The 18307-nt window shown below is 64.7% G+C and overlaps 1 protein-coding gene across 5 annotated transcripts in view; it reads right to left on the minus strand.

Moving 5' to 3' along the window:
* PPP6R1 (protein phosphatase 6 regulatory subunit 1) overlaps positions 1-17760 on the minus strand; it is a 20320-nt gene extending 2560 nt beyond the window's left edge. For 2 of the 5 annotated variants that reach the window (XM_073889345.1, XM_073889346.1), the window contains exons 1-17: positions 16658-16776; positions 8921-9153; positions 8469-8655; positions 8242-8379; positions 8064-8129; positions 6608-6720; positions 6389-6502; positions 5892-6054; positions 5655-5807; positions 5384-5518; positions 4849-4913; positions 4638-4753; positions 4472-4557; positions 4278-4367; positions 4098-4195; positions 1873-1930; positions 1613-1785 (exon numbers count right to left, since the gene is read on the minus strand). In XM_073889345.1, coding sequence (XP_073745446.1) covers positions 1613-1785; positions 1873-1930; positions 4098-4195; positions 4278-4367; positions 4472-4557; positions 4638-4753; positions 4849-4913; positions 5384-5518; positions 5655-5807; positions 5892-6054; positions 6389-6502; positions 6608-6720; positions 8064-8129; positions 8242-8379; positions 8469-8655; positions 8921-9153; positions 16658-16717 — 2048 coding nt within the window. In that variant the 5' untranslated portion in view covers positions 16718-16776. Of the gene's footprint in view, positions 1-1612; positions 1786-1872; positions 1931-4097; positions 4196-4277; positions 4368-4471; positions 4558-4637; positions 4754-4848; positions 4914-5383; positions 5519-5654; positions 5808-5891; positions 6055-6388; positions 6503-6607; positions 6721-8063; positions 8130-8241; positions 8380-8468; positions 8656-8920; positions 9154-10454; positions 10893-15469; positions 15737-16657; positions 16777-17216 lie in introns of those variants that run through there. The other 3 variants (XM_073889348.1, XM_073889347.1, XM_025848716.2) reach the window with 3 other exon arrangements.
* Positions 17761-18307: the final 547 nt, after the last annotated feature.

An 18307-nucleotide genomic window follows, 5' to 3' on the forward strand; every position in this document is an offset into this window, starting at 1 on the left:
CGAGCCGGTGCTCTGCCCCCACGGCCCGAACGTGGGCTAAGGCGCGGCCCGAGCCCGTGGGGAAGGTCCGTGTGGCCCACACGCCCAGCAAGCGGGCAGCGGCCGAGCGAACCACGTGGCTGCTGGGAGCCGGGAGCCGGCCGCTGGCTCTACGGTCACTGACGGGAGAGGCACCCGCGTGCACGCCGCTGAGCACGGTGGACGATTCACAAGGACACTCGGCAGACGGGGGGGGGGACAAGGGGCATCTCCCCAACCCACAACCCACAGCACGTCAGTGTCCCCCCAAGGTCAGGAGCAAGACGGCGGCCTCCCCTGCTCGGGACACAAACACACGACGTGGAGAGCCTCCGGACCCGAACAGAAGGGGTGAAACCCTGTTCGCAGATGGCCTGACTACAGACCGGACACCCCGAGGAGTCCGTTAACTGTTACGGCGAGTGAGTCTGCAAGACCCAACGTCAACGTACAAACATCCACCGTCTTTCTGCACGCTTGGGAAATCTCAAAGTTCCACTTGCGTAAATAACGCAGGAAAAACTTGAACAAAGGAAGCACAAAGCTTGTTCTCTAAAGCTCATTCTCTAAAAAAAAGACCTAAGTAAATGGAAAGACGTTCCCCGCTCAGGGACTGGAAGATGGAATGCGGTTCCCGGGCCCCCGGGCTGACGACGCAGGTTCAGGGCAGGCCCTCCCGAGCCCAGCCAGCTTCCTTGCGGAAATTAACCAGCCGATCCTGACAGTCCCACGGACTCTCGAGGGGCCCGAGCAGACGACCACATTGGAGGACTCACTTCCCAATTTCAAGCCTTACTACGACACTCGTCGAGACGGGGGTGGGGGGGGGGTGGGGGGGGGGGGGGGGGGGCGGGTGGTCCCAGAGAGGCCAGAAGCCGAGCCGCACTCGTGCAGCCAAGTGCTTCCAGCCAGGGCACCAAGTGCACTTGGTGGGGAGAGGCTGGTGTGTGTCCAGCTAGAGATGCCGGGACGGCGGCATTTGTACCTGCAGGGGGAAGCCGGACCCCACCTCACACCACACACAAGACCTTAGCTCAAGACGGGACCGAGAAGCGAAAAACAAGAACGAGCACTACCACGCTCTCGGAAGAGAACACGGGGCGAACCGCGGCCTTGGGCTCACCGGCTGGGCCACCCAGCAGATGGGACACACGCGCACAGGTGTCCGGGCAGTGGACTCACGAGTGGAACAGGTCAGGCCCACGCCAGCCTCAGGGGCACAGCGGCCAGGTGCCAGCATGGGGCGGGGGGGTGGGGGGTGTAGGATGCAGACACCTGGGTCCCGGGGGCAGAGGCCCTGAGCACTGAGTGGGTGGCTGTGGGGCCAGCTCACCCACACTCAACCCGGCTCCCCCGTTACTGGCACGAAGGCACAGAGGGCGGACGGGAAGACCTGAGTGCGAGCTGACCGGTGACAGCAGAGGGGACGGACGGATGCACACCTGGGCTGGCCGCACAAGGACCTACCGGCTTCCCGGCCCCACACGGGCTGTCGGGCCCTGCCCCTCGCAGCCGAACTCCCCCGAGTGACACACACACTCCCTCACTGTCCCCCTCCACTCGGGCTGCCGACCACCAGGGCTCGCAGACTCACCGCACAGCCGAGGGCTGGCCCCGGCGGGCCCCCCGGGCCCCAAGCTGGCCGCCCTGCCAGGCGCCGTCCTCCTCGTCAGACCCCCCGGAGCCCTGGCCCTCGTCCTCCTCGTCCTCGTCGTCAAACTGCTGGATGCGGTCCTTGTAGCAGATCTCCAGCAGGTTGGCGTTGGGCTGTGGGGGGCGGGGGTGGGTGGGGTGGGCAGCACCGTCTGCGGCGCGGCCCCCCCCCCGCCCCCACCAGGGACGGGCAGCACTCACGTTCTCGTCGTCGGCGTTGAGGGAGAAGGTGATGTTGGCTGTCTTGTCGAAAGGCGCGCTACGAGACAGGCGCAGGGCGGTGAGGTGGCGCGCCCGTGGCCGGCTTCTCCTGCGTCCGCTCCACGCACCCTCGCCGCCCGCCCTCCTGCACCTGCGAGTCCACCTACTAGCTCCAGTTCATCTGTGGCCTCACATCAGCGCCGGCGCCCGCTCCGGCCACCTGCGCAGCTGCCGACTGGCAGCGAGCAGCTGAGGGCACCCGCCTGCCCCAGCCCTCCCACGGATGCCCCGAGCGGACGGGAGCCTCAGCCCGGCGCAGCCGTTGGGGTGGGCCCAGGCGGGCCACGGAGCACGTCGCGTCTCAACCTGGTTCTCTCCGCGCTAAGACAGAGACAGCATCTACCTGGACAAACCGCCGCTGGGACTTAAGGCCACCATCCAGGTGCCCACCTCCACCAGGAGCGAGGGTTCAGGGCTCACCGGGCCTTCACCCATCGGGGCGGCAGCCGGGAAGTAAGCCAGAGGCGTGTGCAGCTCAGCAGCCTGTGCCTGCCTCTGTTCTGCACTGCCCTAGGCCCCCAGGCCTTCAAGTCCAAGAAACCACACTGAAGGAGACGCCGGCCACGGCCGGGGTGTGGCCGTCACCCTGCCCGTCTCCAGCGGAGCCTGCAGCGCCGCACACCCAGACGCTGCCTCTGGTCCGCGAAAACCCCTCCAAGCGCAGGGCCACACAGCCCGCCCCAGCCCAGATACCCAGTCTGCAGCTGGGATCCTGGACTCGAGGCCCCGAGGGCAGGGGCGTCCCCCGTCTTCCACTGAGGCCAACAACACCCCCTCCCTCGACTCCACCGTCTTTCGGAAAGCACAATTCCTGCGCTAACTACGGACAGGAACTGCTGATAACAGCCTGCTTCATACTCCTTTCACGGCCTGTGACCTGTGTCCTTTGCCCACTTTTCCTCCAGGGCTGTCAGTCTGTCTGTATGGGGGTCCGCACTCTGTCCCCATGTTCTATCACTTGTCCGGTTCAGGAAATGCTTGGCCACAAAGGGCCACGGACGGACGGGAGTCCACAAGCTGAGTGCCGCCTCAGCGTCTGCGCCGTGCAGACAAGCTCGCGCACCGCGTCCTCTCGACCCCTCCCGCCAAAACGCGCAGAGCCGGGCAGAGCGGGGCCGGAGCCCGAGCGCGGCCCACGGGTCAGGGCGGGGCAGCCGACCCTGGCAACACGAGTCCTGCGGGGCAGGATCTTCAGCCCCAAAGCTATAAAAATACTCATCTACTTTCCGCTCTAGAACGCTTCATGGCTTTCACGGTTTTTATAAAGTTTTTAACCCCGCCGGGAATTACGTGATAAAGGAGACAACACCGTTTCGTCCACAAGGACAGCTGGCTGTGCCAACACCATCCATCGAGCGGTCGGTCCGTCCTCCCTTGGGCGGGGTCTGCTCTAGGGCCCCGACCTTCCAGGCACTGGGCACGGGGCTGGGCAGGGTAGCAGACACAGATCTCACGTCTGCCCCCAAAGGGACCTCTATCCAGCAGGACAGGCCGGCAGCTGACCAGAGCCCGTCACGGTGCCCTCCCACTGAGCTACACAGGGGCGATCCTGCTCCCACACCGACCAGCACATGCCTCAGTCTCCCCAGCTGTAAAGCCTCTTTAGGCCCCTCAGCCCTGAGCACAGGGTGATGGTGGGCACACGACGGGAAGATGCCTGAGCTGTGCCCGGCGCACGAGCACTGTGATGAAGCAGACGGGGACCCCAGGGGCAGCTGAGGCCCCTCTTGCCTGTCCCCGGGCCCCAGCCCGCCCCTAAGGGGCCAGCCGGACCCCTCTCCACCGGCTTCCTGCACCATCACACTAGGAACTCTCCTGTCCTGCTCTCCGGTGGTCCTTCCACTTTCCCTCAGAACGTCACAAACTCCTTCAGAGTGACATCTGCTCTGATGGCTCTCCCCTTAGCGGCCTCGCAGGGTGAGCTCCCTCCCAGACCACGACCCGGCCACCTAGCTCTCACTCCAGGCCCGCGGCCACTGCCCCGCAAGGAGGGGGCAGAGGAGCCAGGACTGGCCCCTGTCCAGGCGGAGCGCAGACGCTAGGGCCGGCAGGCAAGCCACGGGTGGGAGCAGGGAGGACACGGCAAGGCGGGCGGGAGAAGCCACAGGGCGGCGCTCCGAGCTGCTGTCTCGAGCCCCCGCCCTCCCACAGCAGGCCACGCTCACTTCACACTCTCCTCCTGCTCCCCAAACTCCTCGTCATTGAAGCCGAAGTGGTCGATGAAGGCCGAGGTCATGCGCTGCATCTGGAAGTCCATGAAGGCCTGCGGAGGGGCGGCAGTCAGGGGCGGGTGGGGCCGGGAAGCCAGGGCAGGGCAGGCCCCCAGCGCCTGCTGCGCAGCCCACCTGCTGCAGCACCGCCTCCTCAGGGAAGTTGAACTCCTTGAGCCGGTCGTCCTCGTCGTCGCTGGAGGAGTGCAGGTGGTGGGTGCTCACCTGGGGCGGGGGGCGGGCGGGGGTGAGGGCCGGGATGGGCAGGGTATGGCTGCGGGGGGTGCGGGCAGAGGAGAGACCCACGGCACAGGGCGGAGGTGCCTCACCAGATCCACGGCGTTCTTCTTGTTGGTCTCTGCCAAGGGGCCAGACACGAAGGCCTCCCACCGCTCCTGCTGCTCTCCCGGCAGCTCTGCTCAGTGGGGAGGAGACAGGGCGTGAGGGCCCCTGGCCTGCACCCCTGCCCCCCCTGCCCGCAGCCCTGGCCCTCACCCTTCAGCAGCCGCCCCAGCTGCTCGGCGTTGGGCCCCTTCTCCGTGTTCTGCACCAGAGCGTTGGCCAGTCTCGTCAGGTGGCCCATGTAGCCTTTGCGGGGGCCCCCGGCAGACCTGGGTGACATCAGAGGCCACAGCTGGATCGGCCCGTGCGCCTGGGCCCCCCCCCCCCCCCCCCCCCGCCCGCACAGGCGGTCCCGGGTGCTCACTGCACGAGGTCGTTCTCCTCCCAGGAGGTCAGGATGCGCTCCACCAGGCGGCACTGCTGCAGCAGCTGAGGGAGCAGAGGGGCCATGGGGGCAGGGCCGGGCACGCCCCTCCCAGACTGCCTGCGCCTCCCCTGCATCCCCAGGACACGTCCCCCGGGCCGCTCGGTCTGTTCGGCTCCCACTCTACCTCCACCCTCCACGTACACGGCAAACCTGAAGTCACCCCCCCGCCCGCCGCCTCCCACCAGTGACGGCCACGGATGCCCAAGCGGCCGTGCTGCTCAACAGCTCCTCCCCGAGGCCCTGGGCTCCATCCCAGGAGACACCTCCCCTGACCTGGCGGCCGTCACCCCAGAGGACACCCACTGCCTCCCAAGGGCGCCCCTACCTGCACTACCTGCCCAGCACCCTCCGTCTCGCCCAGACGGACCTAAGGACAAGGCTGAGCCCCTGGCCCCCGCCCATGAAGCTGCCTAGCAAGCACCGGCAGGGGGACCCGGGGACAGAGACGGGGGGCCCGGGAGCCCCAGCTCACGTGTTTCAGGACGGGGCTCGGGGCAAGTATCTCAAGGCCACTGTCGGAGGGAGGTGCAGTGCTCAGCAGGGCACTCACACACAACTCCACTTGGGCATGCAGGAAGTTGTTGAACATATAGTGGAAGAAGAGGTCCTGGGTGGGGGCACCGCAGGCTGGCACCGAGAGGCCCCCCCCCCCCCCCACCCCCCCTCACCCCCCCCCCCGGGCCCCCCCTCCCCACCCCCACTCTCCCCACCCAGGGCCCCCTGCACCCCGCACCCCTCCGCACCAGCATGGTGTTGGGCACGTCCAGCGCCAGGAGCTCCTGGGTCAAGGCCGCATCGTTGGCACTCAGAGCACTGGCCAGCAGCTTGACCACATGCAGCCGGGTGTTGCCCAGCGGCGGGGCCAGGCTGCCCCACGTAGTTCGCAGCGGCTCCAGCTATGGGCACAGGGATGGCTCAGCACTGCCCAGAACCATGGGCCACCCTCCCTGACACCCTGCCTCCTTGGCCTCCCGGCCCACCTCGGGGGGCTCAAGCAGGAGCTGGTGGAAATGGCCGAGCCGTGGGCGCAGGGCGTGCAGGACGCCCACACTGGACGTGGTGCTGTCCAGGGTCGCCTGGGCCAGGAGCTCCAGCTGCCCATCCACGCTGCTAAAGAAGTTGTTCACGGTCACAGACTCGGACCTGCAGGAGGGAACAGGAGGCAGGGCCTGTGTGCCTGATACGCACTCGTGCGGCACATCAGGAAGGGACACACTGCTCCCCGGCAAAGTGCAGCGCAAGGCCCCATCGTTTCAGGCAACAACCGGCCTGAAGGGCCCTGGATTCAGCCAGCTCAAAGCTACAGGCGGTACATGTAGCCTCAGACAGGAACAGAGGACTCCTCTCCCAGGACCGAGTGACCACCAAGGACGAGAGACCACTTGCAGAGGCTGTGTCCCCACGACCTTCACCTCTGAATGGAAGGGCAGGGCTCCAAGGGATGGCACGGCCACCCGGGGAGGCTGGCCCCCCTCACCTTGGCCTTCTGGGCTCCAGCAGGGTCAGCAGCACCTGGATCCCGCTCACTATGACAGACTGGCTCTGCTCCCCCTCCAGCATGTTGCTCAGGAGCTGCTCGATCGTCTCCTGCCTGGGACAGGGGTCAGGACAAGGGATAAGGGCGGGGTCGGCATGGGGGCCACGCTGAAGGGCCCTGGACAGCTTCCCGCCCTGGGTCTCGGAACCACAAACCCACTTCTCCAGGGTGGCCAACAGCTGGTCGGGCTCCGGGCTGTCCTGGACCTGGATCATCTGCTCCCGGCTCAGGCGGATGATGTCGCACAGGGACTGGGATGCATTGGAATGTTGCTGCGCAGGCAAAGAGAGAGCTGAGGACACCAGCCCAGCTGCTGGGCCCTCCGTGTCCCGCTTTCGAGACTCCTCGGGAGCTGACACCTGGCCCTCAGGACCGAGAGGAGGGTCACACAGACAGGGACCCAGGTGCCGAGGGAATGGACACAAGGTACCAAACACTGGAAGAGGACACGGCGAGGAACTGAGAGACGCCGGAAAACTTTCTGCAGAAGAGGACATCCCACACCCCACACCATCTGCTGCAGCCCCGGGGCGGGGAACGACCCCAACGTCCACCGACTGGTGAGCAGACAAGCTATACTGTGAACACCCCTCAGCCTCAGCATGGGAGAAGCACACGGAGGAACATGGACACCTGGTGCTGAGGCAGAGGCCAGACATGCAGACCAGGTACAGCGTGACCGCGTTCACGCGACAAGTCCAGCAAACGCAAGCCCAGAGACGGAACACTGCCTGGGGTGAGAGGGGGGCCATGAGCGCAACAGTGACAGCTAAAGGGCACGGGCTTTCCTTTCTGGAGAAATGAAAAAATACTCCCAGATCCACGCGGTAATAACGGGACAATTTTGTGAATACGCTAAAAGCCGCCGTGTACTATACTTTAAACAGCTGACCCGCGTGGTACGTCATCCCTATCTGGATAAAGCTGTTCCAGGAAAAGCCAAGAAAAAATTTGAGCAGGACTCCAAGTCTAACCCAATAGGCAGCTACCAGCATCCACCTGCGCAGACCCCAGACCCGTCCAGACCCCACGGGCCGCACTTCAGAGCCCGTCACGGACGCCCCCGGCCCCCTGTCCCTGGGCCTGCATGGTCCTCACCCTGCTGGCTGCATGCCTGGGGTACCTACCCGCACCCGTGGAGCTCTGCTCTGTAAGCCAGCAGCCCGGGAAGACAAGGTGAGACCCCCCGGGCTGCAGCGAGAATGTGGGGCCTCTGCATGGATTCGCTCAAGGACAAAGCAGGGTGTGCCCAGCGACAAGAGACTCAAGAGGCTGCCAGGTCCCAGTCAGCAAAGGAGTGGGGAGCAGGGAAGGGGCCCCTGGAAGGCTGGCATCAAGGGGGCCAGGCTGGACCCTGGAGTCTGGAGACCCTGGCCAGACCCCTGACCCATCAGGAGACGCTGGGCCAAGCTCCTGGCTCACGAGACACGCTCCCCGTGGGCGGCAGGAGCCCTGTCAGTGAGAGACTGGAAGGATGAGCACACAGCACCAATCACTTCCTTCCTCGACAGTTCACCTTCCAGAGAGCGAGGAGGGGCAAGGCTGGCGTGAAGCACAGACGTGGGGTAAGAGGCCGGGCCACAGCTGGGCGAGCAGACGAGGAGAGGACACTCACATTGTCATCCTTTGACGGGTGGATCTGTTCTATAAGCCGCTGCACAATCTTCTCCTCATTGAGCCACTGCGGTGAGAAGGAAAGTGGGTGTCCACTCACAGCCCGCCCTCCCCGGCAACCCCCCCCGCCCAGTGCCCTCCCCTGGCCCCCCCCCCCCCCCCCATAGCCCCACGCTCACGTTGACCACGTCCTGCCTCAGCTGTGGACGCTCCACGCAGGTGAGGAGACGCAGCAGGAGATCCATGATGGCCGAGGTGCCGATATGCTGCAGGAGCAGGTCCACGAAGTCGTCCTTCTTCCGCAGGAAGGACACGAGCTAGGGACAGAGGAACAGCACACATCACACGGCGGGGCCCGGGGCCTGTGCCCGCCTGCACACCGGCCGGGGCCTCGGGTCAGCGGTACCTGGTCCGTCTTGCGGTTGATAAGGATGCCCATGACCTTGCTGAAGAAGCTGGCCAGCAGGGGGTTGAGGCTGCTTCTACTCTGCAGGAAGCCGTAGAGCCGGTTCAGGAGGGACTCGTCGGCGCCCAGCGCGTCGTTGATCTGGGGCACGTCTGAGGTCAGGATCTCACAGGCCACGCTGGGGTACCTGGGGGGGGCGGGCGCGGTTCACATCCAGAAAGGGTGGCCGATGCCAGGGAAGCAGTCTGCCCATGCCCACTGCCCCCCATGCCCTCCTGTTGGAACCCACACGTGGCTCCCACGGCCCCCAGGGCTCCAGCCGACCTTCCCTGAAACCCCACTTCATCCCTCGCCACCCCCCCCTGCACCCGCACAGGCCCAGCAGCCCACCCGGGAGGCACCAGGAGCAGCAGGCCGGGGCAGCCCTGGGGGCCGAACAGGCAGGGGCTCACTTGTAGCGCAGCCGTTCCTCGCCACTGGCCGGCGGCTCCTGGGTGACCCAGGCCACCATGGCCTGCAGGTGCGGCGGCTGCAGCAGGAAGTCCAGTAGCTTCCGGTTGACGACCTTGCACTCCTGCAGCACGTCCTCCTCGTCCAGGAGCTCGGGCAGGCTCAGGTCCTCCCGCTCCAGAAGTGTGTCCAGGTGTGAGCTCGTGTGCAGGTCAAACTTCCAAAACATGGCGCCCTGAGGGCAGGGCTGCCAGTCACACGCTGGGCCGGGCCCCGCCTGCCCCACACCCTCCACCTCAGCCACCGACCGCCTGGACGACCGTGACAGCCTGCCAGGCCACCCTGGAGTCCAGGGGTCACTTCACAGCAGAGGCCAGTTGCCCTGACCACCCCTCGGCCCCCAGGCCCCACAAAGGAGAGCCCTGTGCAGAGCCATCGTGACCCTGTTCCCCGTCTGGGCAGGGACCCCCAGGGGCGGGGCTGCAGCCGTGTTCTCCTGAAGCCTCCGGCATCGGACTCACCGAACAAATTCAAATGCCCCATGGCCGCCAGCCCGCGGCTGCTGTCCAGCCCAGCAAATCACCATGCCACATGCAGGGCGTGGGGCAGAGGCAGAGGGAAGTCTAAGATGTCCCCAGGCTGTGGCCGTTGCCTGGATGCTGCACACACACACAAACACACCCAACCCCCCACCCAGCGGCTGGACAAGGAAGAGCACAAGTGGGGGAGGAGGGCCTTTCAGAAGAGCCACGATGGGGGCCCAAAGAAACCAGGACAGTCAGTGATGCGCTGCGGAGGAGGACAGGGCTGTCTCGCAGCACCTGCAGAACGGCACCCTGGTCCCCAGCCGGCACTGGGACCCCGCGTGCCCGGCTGTGGCGCTGCCCCGACCCACCCACCCCAGCACAGGTGGCTCGCTGCCCTCAGGAGCACCACACCACGAGCAACCACCAGGTGCCCCCTCTGCACACGCACTCAGCCGCTCCTCTGAGGGGCCTACAGGCGCCCCGTCCAGACCAGCGCGAGGCCCGCCCTGCACATGCCACCAAGCTCCCCGCCCACTCGTTCCCACTCCCTCCGTCCAACCCGCGGAGCACCCACATGCCCCTCGGAGGGGCTGTTGCCGCCCCACTGCAAGGGAAGTCGGGGGCTCCCAGCACCACACAGGCGCGGGCCAGAGCTGACATGTGTCACCTGCCCTGCGGAGACCACTGGAGGCAGAAGCCACGGAGGACAGACTGAGAGGCCCCCGGGCACCTCCCGGACCCACAGATGGCAGTCCCTCTGCTACGTGCTGTCCCTTGCCCTGTCTGCCCACAGCCCCCCCAACCACAGAAAGCTCGTCAGCCACAGAAGGAGCACCAGCCCGGAGCAGAGCACAGCTCTCGCCTGACTCAGGAAGCAGCCAGGACTTAAAGCCAGGGGAGAGCGGGGCACGTGTGGCCTCGGGCAGGACTGGCCTTCTGAGCCTCGGTCCCTTCAAGACACCGCCTCCAGCACCAGCCCTTCCTCCCAGCCTCCGCAGGAGAAACTCACCTCCCAGCGTCCTCCCCACCCTCCGTGACCGGGAGCAAGTGGCTCTAAATCTGCAGTGACCCCGGATCCTGGCCCGGGACGGCTGCAGGTGGAGTGGAGGACTCACGGTCAGGGAAGACAGCAGCAAGCGCCAGGCGCCAGTGGGGGCAGTGGGGACATCCCACAGGCTTCCACGCCCCGTCCCACAGAGACTTGCTCCTTAGCCCTACGCCCTTCACCCACGTTGGCCACTTTCCTGAAACACAAACTGGAGTGCCTGATGTTCACTCCTGGCCAAAAGCCCAAAAGGGCTCCTTAGGTCTCCACATTCGAGACCCCAGGGCCCGTCCAGCCTCCACTTGGACCTCCAGCTCCGCGGCGTTCACTGTCACACGCCTGCCGGCCAAGTCGGCCGGGTGTGCACACCTGCCTGACCCCTCGACAGGCCTGCCTCCCCTGGAACCACTCCCTCCCCGAGCAAGCTACAGCCTGGCTCCTCCCACGTCGTCCTGCAGTGCCATCTTGGGGTGCGCCACCCCAGCCTGGGCCTCTCCTGAGGAGGTCCCTGAGTGCACCACGCTGGGCATCCAGGCCTCCCGGCATCACTCAACTGTGATGCCAGACGTGAGGGCCACACGCGGCGCTGGCCGCAGTGCTGACGGCGCTCTCCGGATCGGCTTAGCTCAGCCCACTCACAGCCACCCCCGAGGAAGGCACGGACGGCCCCATCTTACAGGTGAGGAAGCTGAGGCTCACCAAGGCAGCTGCCCGCCCAGGCCCAAGTCTGTGCAGGGTTCTGGGCCCAGGCCCCCACAGCCCTGCTGTGCCAGCACCCCCGCCCATCACTCGGCCACTGGAAATCTCAGGGCTTCTCTCCACCTGCTCAGCCCTCCCCCCGACAGGCCCCGTCACCTCTCCGGCCTGCCCTGGGCTCTCCACATTCCACTGCACAGGCTTCCAGCCAGAGCCGGCTTCGATGGGACCTGACCACGTCCGGTCTGTGCTCAGGCGCCCAGGGGCTTCCCTCCACAGTCAAATGCCGCCAAGTTCTGCCCTGGCTGTCCTCACCGGCACCGACGCACTGGCCGTTCTGGGTGCAGAGTACACCGCACCTGGGTTGGTTCTTCTTGGCAACTGTGCTCCTGCCGCCTCGCCTGCACGGGGCGCCCCAGTGTCGGGCTCCTCCTCCTCCTCCTCCTCAGGGTCTCCGGCCAAGCACGTACCCGGGGGGGGGGGGGGGGGGCGCAGGGCAAACAGTCCTGCGGCCCCACCTCCATCCACCTACACGACAGGTGCGCCGGTACAGAGCACACGTGCCCTGACCGGACAACGGCCCACACAGGCACCACCGTCCTTGCTAGGCCGACAACCTCATATGCAGTTCTTGCTCGGAAACACCAGCAGAAACGCACCCCCTCTGCACCACCACGTGTCATCAGGCCCCTGCCCCTCTGAGGCAGCAGGTGACATTCCTGCCAGGACATCAATCCCACCCAGTCACCCCCCCAGCCATCTTTAAGCCACCGTCACACAGGCTGGGGGGGGGGGCAGGGAGCACTGGAAGCAAACATCATCCCCCCAACCCTGAGGTGCTCAGCGACCTTCCTTTGCAAGCCGGCTACTCCCTCCTTTTGCCCAGTTCCCAGCTCTTCTCCAGGAACCCTTCCACAGCTAATGGACGTCCTCCCTCCCTTGATGACAAGGCCGTGACAGGGCTCATGCCACAGGTGAGAAAACGAAGGTCCAGCCCCACGGCACTGGTGGCCTGCGCGGGCACATGTCCTGAGCTGCAGGAAGCTGGGACCAGAACCGCCTCAAGGGGCAGCCACCACTCAGGGCCACAAGGAGCTCTGTGGGGTGAGCACTCCACCTCTTCCCACATAGGACACTTTCATGCCCGACGAGGAAGCCAGAGGGTTCAAAAGGCCACCTGTGCAGAGTGAACGAAGCCAGTCACCAAGGACCACATGTTGCAGGACTCCATTTACAAGCAATGTCCGGAAGACGCAAATCCATAGACAAAAGCAGGAGCTGGGGAAGCCGGGGGGCGGGGGGGAATGCCTCCTAACAGGTAAGGGATTTTCTTCTGGGAAAAGCATGTTTAAAATAAAAACAACCAGGGCGCCTGGGTGGCTCAGTCGTTAAGCGTCTGCCTTCGGCTCAGGTCATGGTCCCAGGGTCCTGGGATCGAGCCCCGCATCGGGCTCCCTGCTCCGCGGGAAGCCTGCTTCTCCCTCTCCCTCTCCCCCTGCTTGTGTTCCCTCTCTCGCTGTCTCTCTCTGTCAAATAGATAAATAAAATCTTTTAAAAAATAAAATAAAAACAACCAAAAGTTCTGAAATTGATTGTCCACGTTTTTCTTAATTATACCTCAGTGAAAATAACCCACTACGGTGACAGCTGCACAGTTCTGAATATACCAGAAACCACTGACTTGTGCACTTTAAGTAGATGAATCACACGACATATAAATTACATCTCAACAAAAACCATGACCAAAAACAAAACCACAGTTGCCCAAGGCTGCGGTGACAGGGCTAGGCCCAGGCCTTGTTGTGTGTCCAAGTCACCGGGAGCTCCTACAAGACAAGACAGCAGCCTCCAACCAGAAGAGCAGAGGCACAGAAAGTGTGCCTAGGTTCCCCTCCCCGCCCTGTCAGTGTCCCTGAGCTAAGTGGGGGAGGGGGGGCCCCCACAGCTGAGGGGCAGGGTGGGGACAGGGCCCAGCCCATGTCTCCTAAAACCCTGTGCACCCACATGGGCTCCCTGTCTCCACGCCAAGACAAGGAGGTGAAGCGTGATCATGATTCCCACTCGAGAGCCCCAGGGACAGAGCCAAGGCCACCGAGAGGCAGAAGCAGGACTCGCCTGCCCTGCTCTCCTGACTACAGGTGGAACTTCTTGACCCGCCCGCTTCCAAAGCACCTAGTTAGAGGGCCCGGGCTCCGGGCACCACCCCCAAACCTCCACAGCAGGTCCGCTTGGTACGGCAGGGAGGGCTTCCTTCCCCAAGCGGGCTTTCCAGAGAACTGGTGTGTGTGTGGGGGGGTGATGGGTGGGGCCACTCACAGTAAGACAGGAGGGTGCTGGGTGGTGCGGGGTACTCAGACCCAGGCAGCCCCTTAGGTGGGCTCCTCTCCCTCAGGTGGCTCCTCCAAAAATCAGAGGAGCCTGCAAGGTCCCGATGCAAGCAAGTGGTGGTGGGCACCCTACAGACATCACTTCGCAAGCCCTGCACAGAACAGAGATGCAGATACGCGAGAACTAAACACACACACACTCTCAAGTGCTGACGGCCAACCCCATCTTCCCACTTAGCAGAACCTGCTGGAAGCCCTGGGGATGGGACGGACACAGGAGAGGGGGTTCCACTCTCACTCTCTAACGGGGTGAACCCGGCACTTGGCATCCCCATCTGTGAAACGGGGCCACGCCGTCAAGACCACCAGCTCAGGCAGGGGTCCCTGACCGTGCGGAAGCCCAGACACCCCTAGCAGGAGGGAAGGAGCTGGCCACGAACCCGGGGTTGACAGCCCTAAACACAGAGAACCTGGAGAAAGACTGCCCCCCGGATCTGCCTGGGCGACCCAGGTCATTCAGACACTGGCAGGTGCACCCCCACCCCCACCCCCACCCGTGCAACTTTGAGCAACCCTCAAGAAAGCGGAAGTGACTAGCACTGACTCTCAGCGGCAGTTTGAAAACCCTGACTCTGGCTGCAAACGGAAGAAGGGGAAACCGTAAGCGAGAAAGGAAGCCATTAAACACGAGAACGACCTCTCCCTCCACCAGCCTGGCACCATCACCTCCGGTTTCTTGCTCTGCTGGGTCACTGTTAGGCTCTGACACCAGCTGCCCTTTCAAGAGCCTGCCGGCCCCTGCCCTGGCTCCAGCAGGGCCTGGGGGCAGCTCCCGGTGCGGCCGCAACCACCGCCTCTATCTGTCCAGACACAGCTCTGCCTGCCAGGGAGCCCATGGGCAGGTCCTTCATCTTCCACCCTTCCTCGCCTGCCCTGGCCCCGAAGCACCCGGAAGTGGAGGTCAAGGGCACAGAGGCCTCTGGGAGGCCTGAGCTGCCACCCTCAGCCATCACAGGCCCACAGGCCGCTGTGAGGAGACCCGGGCTACGTGAGCCCTACGAAGGGAGAGAACCCACTACCAAAAGGCCAGCCCCAGCCCCTTGCAGGGCTCCACAGGCCCAAGGACGGTGAGACCACCTCCCTCAAGTCCCCCCAGCCAACTGTCCGTTCTCTGCCAAGTCTGGAAAAGGGGCAGGGGACTTGGATTCCAAGAACAGGGCAACAGTAATGGCGACCCCATGACCTCTGAGGAGGACCCCGTGTGTGTGTGCTGGATGCAGAACCCAGCACAGATGTAGCAGGGTGGACAGCAGGACACCCACGTGGGACAAGGGGCGGGCCCGGCCAGAGCCAGAGAGGACGATGAGCTGGGACTTTCCCACGGCTTGGGAAAGCCTGGGAGGGATCCCCAGTTAGGGGACAGCCCAGAGCACAGTCTCCCAGGGGAGGTGGCCACTCTGGTCCAACCCCGGGGATAGAATAATTAGGAAACAAAATGTAGACCCCAGGCCAAGGGCCGAGGGGACTGAGAGCTCACATTCAGGACCATCTCCTGGATCAGTTACGGGTTCCCAGGAGGAAAAGAAAAGAACTAATAGACTCTGAAATAGCACTTGGAACACAAGGAGGAGCAGACTCGGTGTGCCAGGGTGATCCAAAGTCAGAAAAGCCTAGGCTCCAATCCTGCCTCTCCAAATTTAATCCCGTGGCCTTGGACCAGGCCCTACCAGCACGGAGCCTCAGTGTCCTCACTTGGGAGACACCTCACAGTGACTAGAGGACCGCACCACCCACGGAAAAACCCATAAAACAGTGTTCAAAGAGAACACCGAGCTCTGGCCTGGAAAGGAGGGCGTGTCCCCACTCCCCACGTGCTGAGCCTGCCCTAGAGAGCTGGTGAGCCCGGGGATGCCAGGAAGGCCCTCTCTCTCACCAGAGCTCCCAGGCCTCTCTCACCTCATCTCTTGCGGCAACCCGCATGGCGCTCAACACTCCCGCCACACCTGACTGCTCGGAGGCACCCTCGCCTCTGCCCTGGCTGGCTGCTCCCTCTGCCTCCCCTCCAGCTCTCGGAGCCTGAATAGCTCCTCCTGGGTCCTTCAGGCTTCAGCACAGACACCACTTCCTCCAGGAAGCCTCCCCTGACTGCGTTAGGGGCCTGCTCCACGCTTCCACAGCTTCCGTGGTCACCCTATGACAGCGTCTGAGCGCTCTGTGACAGGATTCGCCTCTCCTGTCACCTGCCTCCCTCTGCAGAAGGCCAGACCGACAGCTAGAAACACTTGTTGAATTAATAAAAAACCGAAATCCAGAAGGGGAAAGTGACCTGCTCAAGTCACTTTCCACAGATCCTGGAAAGAAGTGTTGGTGTTGGGGGGAGGGGGGGAACCAGCAGGTTCTCCTCTGATGCAGAAAAACAGTAGGGGACCCAACAAAAATCACCAAAAACACGAAAGTAAATCAAAATACACAGCTTGGAACACACAGCCGCTGACGGGTGGCAATAGGGCAGGTAAGACAAAAAACTACACGATGCCCAAGCAAGAGAGCAGGGTTTCTCCCCCGAAGCACTAAGGACATTCGGGGCTGGGAAGATCCTCCTGTGGGGGGAGGGGGGGCGCTGTCCCGTGCACTGGGTGATGGCGAGCAGCATCCCTGGCTTCTACCCACCGGGTACCCAGGACCACCCGCCTCGTTGTAACCACCGCCGACTCCTGCCAACGCCAAATGTCCCCTGGGGGACACAATCGTCCCTGAGGACCACTGCAATGGATGATCCCAAACCTAGTAATCATTGTCAAAGCTACTGCCTTGCATTCCGCTACAGGCTTCCAGACAGTCCGCTGAACCCCCAGAGCCACGGAGCGAGAAGGGCCCTGACGTCAGCACCAGTCTACACCCCACTCAAGTTTCTTTACAACTCTGAACCCCGCACCACACCTAACACAGCTTCCCTTGCAGAAACCTCTTGCCTTTCAGGCCGGTGTTCCTGTCGCCTCTGTGGCCTCTGCGAAGACACTGGGGTGTACAGGAGCGCACAGGAAAGGACCCTAACCCGGAGGTCACGTTCAAGGGCCTGGACAGGCAGCGGCACCAAGGTCCTCCCCCTCCCCACACTCCTGCCGACCAGTCCGGGGCCCCCACCTTCACAGACTTGCACGTGCTGCTCCTTCCACCCGGAAGGCCCCTCTTCCCACTCTCCATCTGTCAAGCCCTCCTGGCCCTCCCAAACAGCAGGCGCCAGCGCTGAGCCAGCCTCACCGGCCCCTCCTCGGCCGCCCGCAGGCCCTGAGCTACCTCCATCACAACACCACTAATTGTGACCGGCCGGCCGGGCCTTTGTGTCCCCTCCCTCCGCCGCCTGCCCTCACAGAAATGGGGCCGCTTCCCAGGCCCTCCGCACACGTTCAGCCGGGCAGGGGGCAGGGAGCGCCCTACTGCTCCGGTGGGGCCGGAGCCCGGGTCGGGGAGGCTGAGAGCAGGAAGGGGGTGCTCCAGGGGAGGGGGCCGGGGAGGAAACGGTGGAGACGTCCCAGGGCTGCGGGGCTGGGTCCGAGGAGGGGAAGTTGGACTGAAAGAGAGACTGGGGAGGTGGGCTGCTGCGAGGAGACTAAGGAACTTGGGGCGAGGCGGGGAAGAGGTGTCCCGCGGACTGACGGGGAGCAGGTGCGGGAGGGGTGGGGGGCCCGCGGCGGCCGCTCACCTGCGCGGGGGGGCGGCGGCTCCTCGCACTCGGGGCTCATCGGGGCGCCCCCCCCGCCCCGCCGCCGGAGGCTCCGGCCCCTGCTCAGGGGCCCGGTATAAGGGGGCGGGGGGCGGCGGCGGGGGCTCACGCTCGCGCACGCGCCTTCGGGCCTAGGGGAGACCCCGGCGCGCCGAGCCGCGGGCTTCGGGGGGCGGCGCCGGCTGCGAGCGGACGGAGGCGGAGGTTCGGGGCCCGCCGGCGGCCGGGGGGCGCGGGGAGGTCAGCGCGGTCGCGAGGCCCGCGGAGGCCCTCGGCGGGGAAGTCGCCCCGGCTGGCCCGGGCCGGCCCGGCGCCGCGCGGGAAAGCAAAGGCCGGTCAGGGAAGACGCCTCCCTGCGCAGTCCGGACAGGCCGCGGCGCTGAGCAGCGGCCAACGGAAGCCGAGGCCCACTTCCCTGGCCGCCCCTTTCCCCAAACCGGCTGGGTCTCCGGGCTCTGCAGTCCGCTCGGGGCCTCCGACGCCCGGCTCCGTCCGCCACTATCCCACAATCCCCTAGCGCAGGGGCACGCAGGAAGCCCCGCCCACCCGCCGCCGTCCCGGTGCGCGGAGGCCGCGCGCCCGGGCCCGGCAGTGCGCGTGCGCGCGGAGGCCCGGCCGCTCCCCACCGGCCCAGCCGGCGCAGGGCGCAGATGCGCTTGCGCTGGTTTGGGCCAACGGTCTCTCCCCGAATAAACCCAGAATAAACCCAGGCGACCCAATGCGCAAGCGCCGTTGCACGCCGCCGGCGGTTCTCTACGACTCCGTTCCAAAGTGCAGAGTCAATCCTGCTCCAGGATTTCTCTTCCCGCTCGCTCCTTTTGGAAATCCATTTGCTACTCCGTCTCGTCCAATTATAGTCCTGCTTTGGCTCCAGGGTCCAGCTCCTGGGCAATCCACATCGGGTTTTCTCTCCAGCCAAGGCTGGGTGCTCCGATACCGCGCGGTTCTTGACGCCTTTTCGGCTGCAGGCTGACTTCGGTCCCACCTGCATGCCTTTGCCCGGGCCTTGTCTTACTGTTGCTTCAGTGTCCCCACCTTTTATGTCCCCCATCCCCATGTTACAGGCCCAC

This window comes from Callorhinus ursinus, unplaced genomic scaffold (genome assembly GCF_003265705.2).
Source record: "Callorhinus ursinus isolate GAN/ISIS: 27379988/994484 unplaced genomic scaffold, GSC_fseal_2.0 scaffold106, whole genome shotgun sequence".
Lineage (NCBI taxonomy): Eukaryota > Metazoa > Chordata > Mammalia > Carnivora > Otariidae > Callorhinus > Callorhinus ursinus.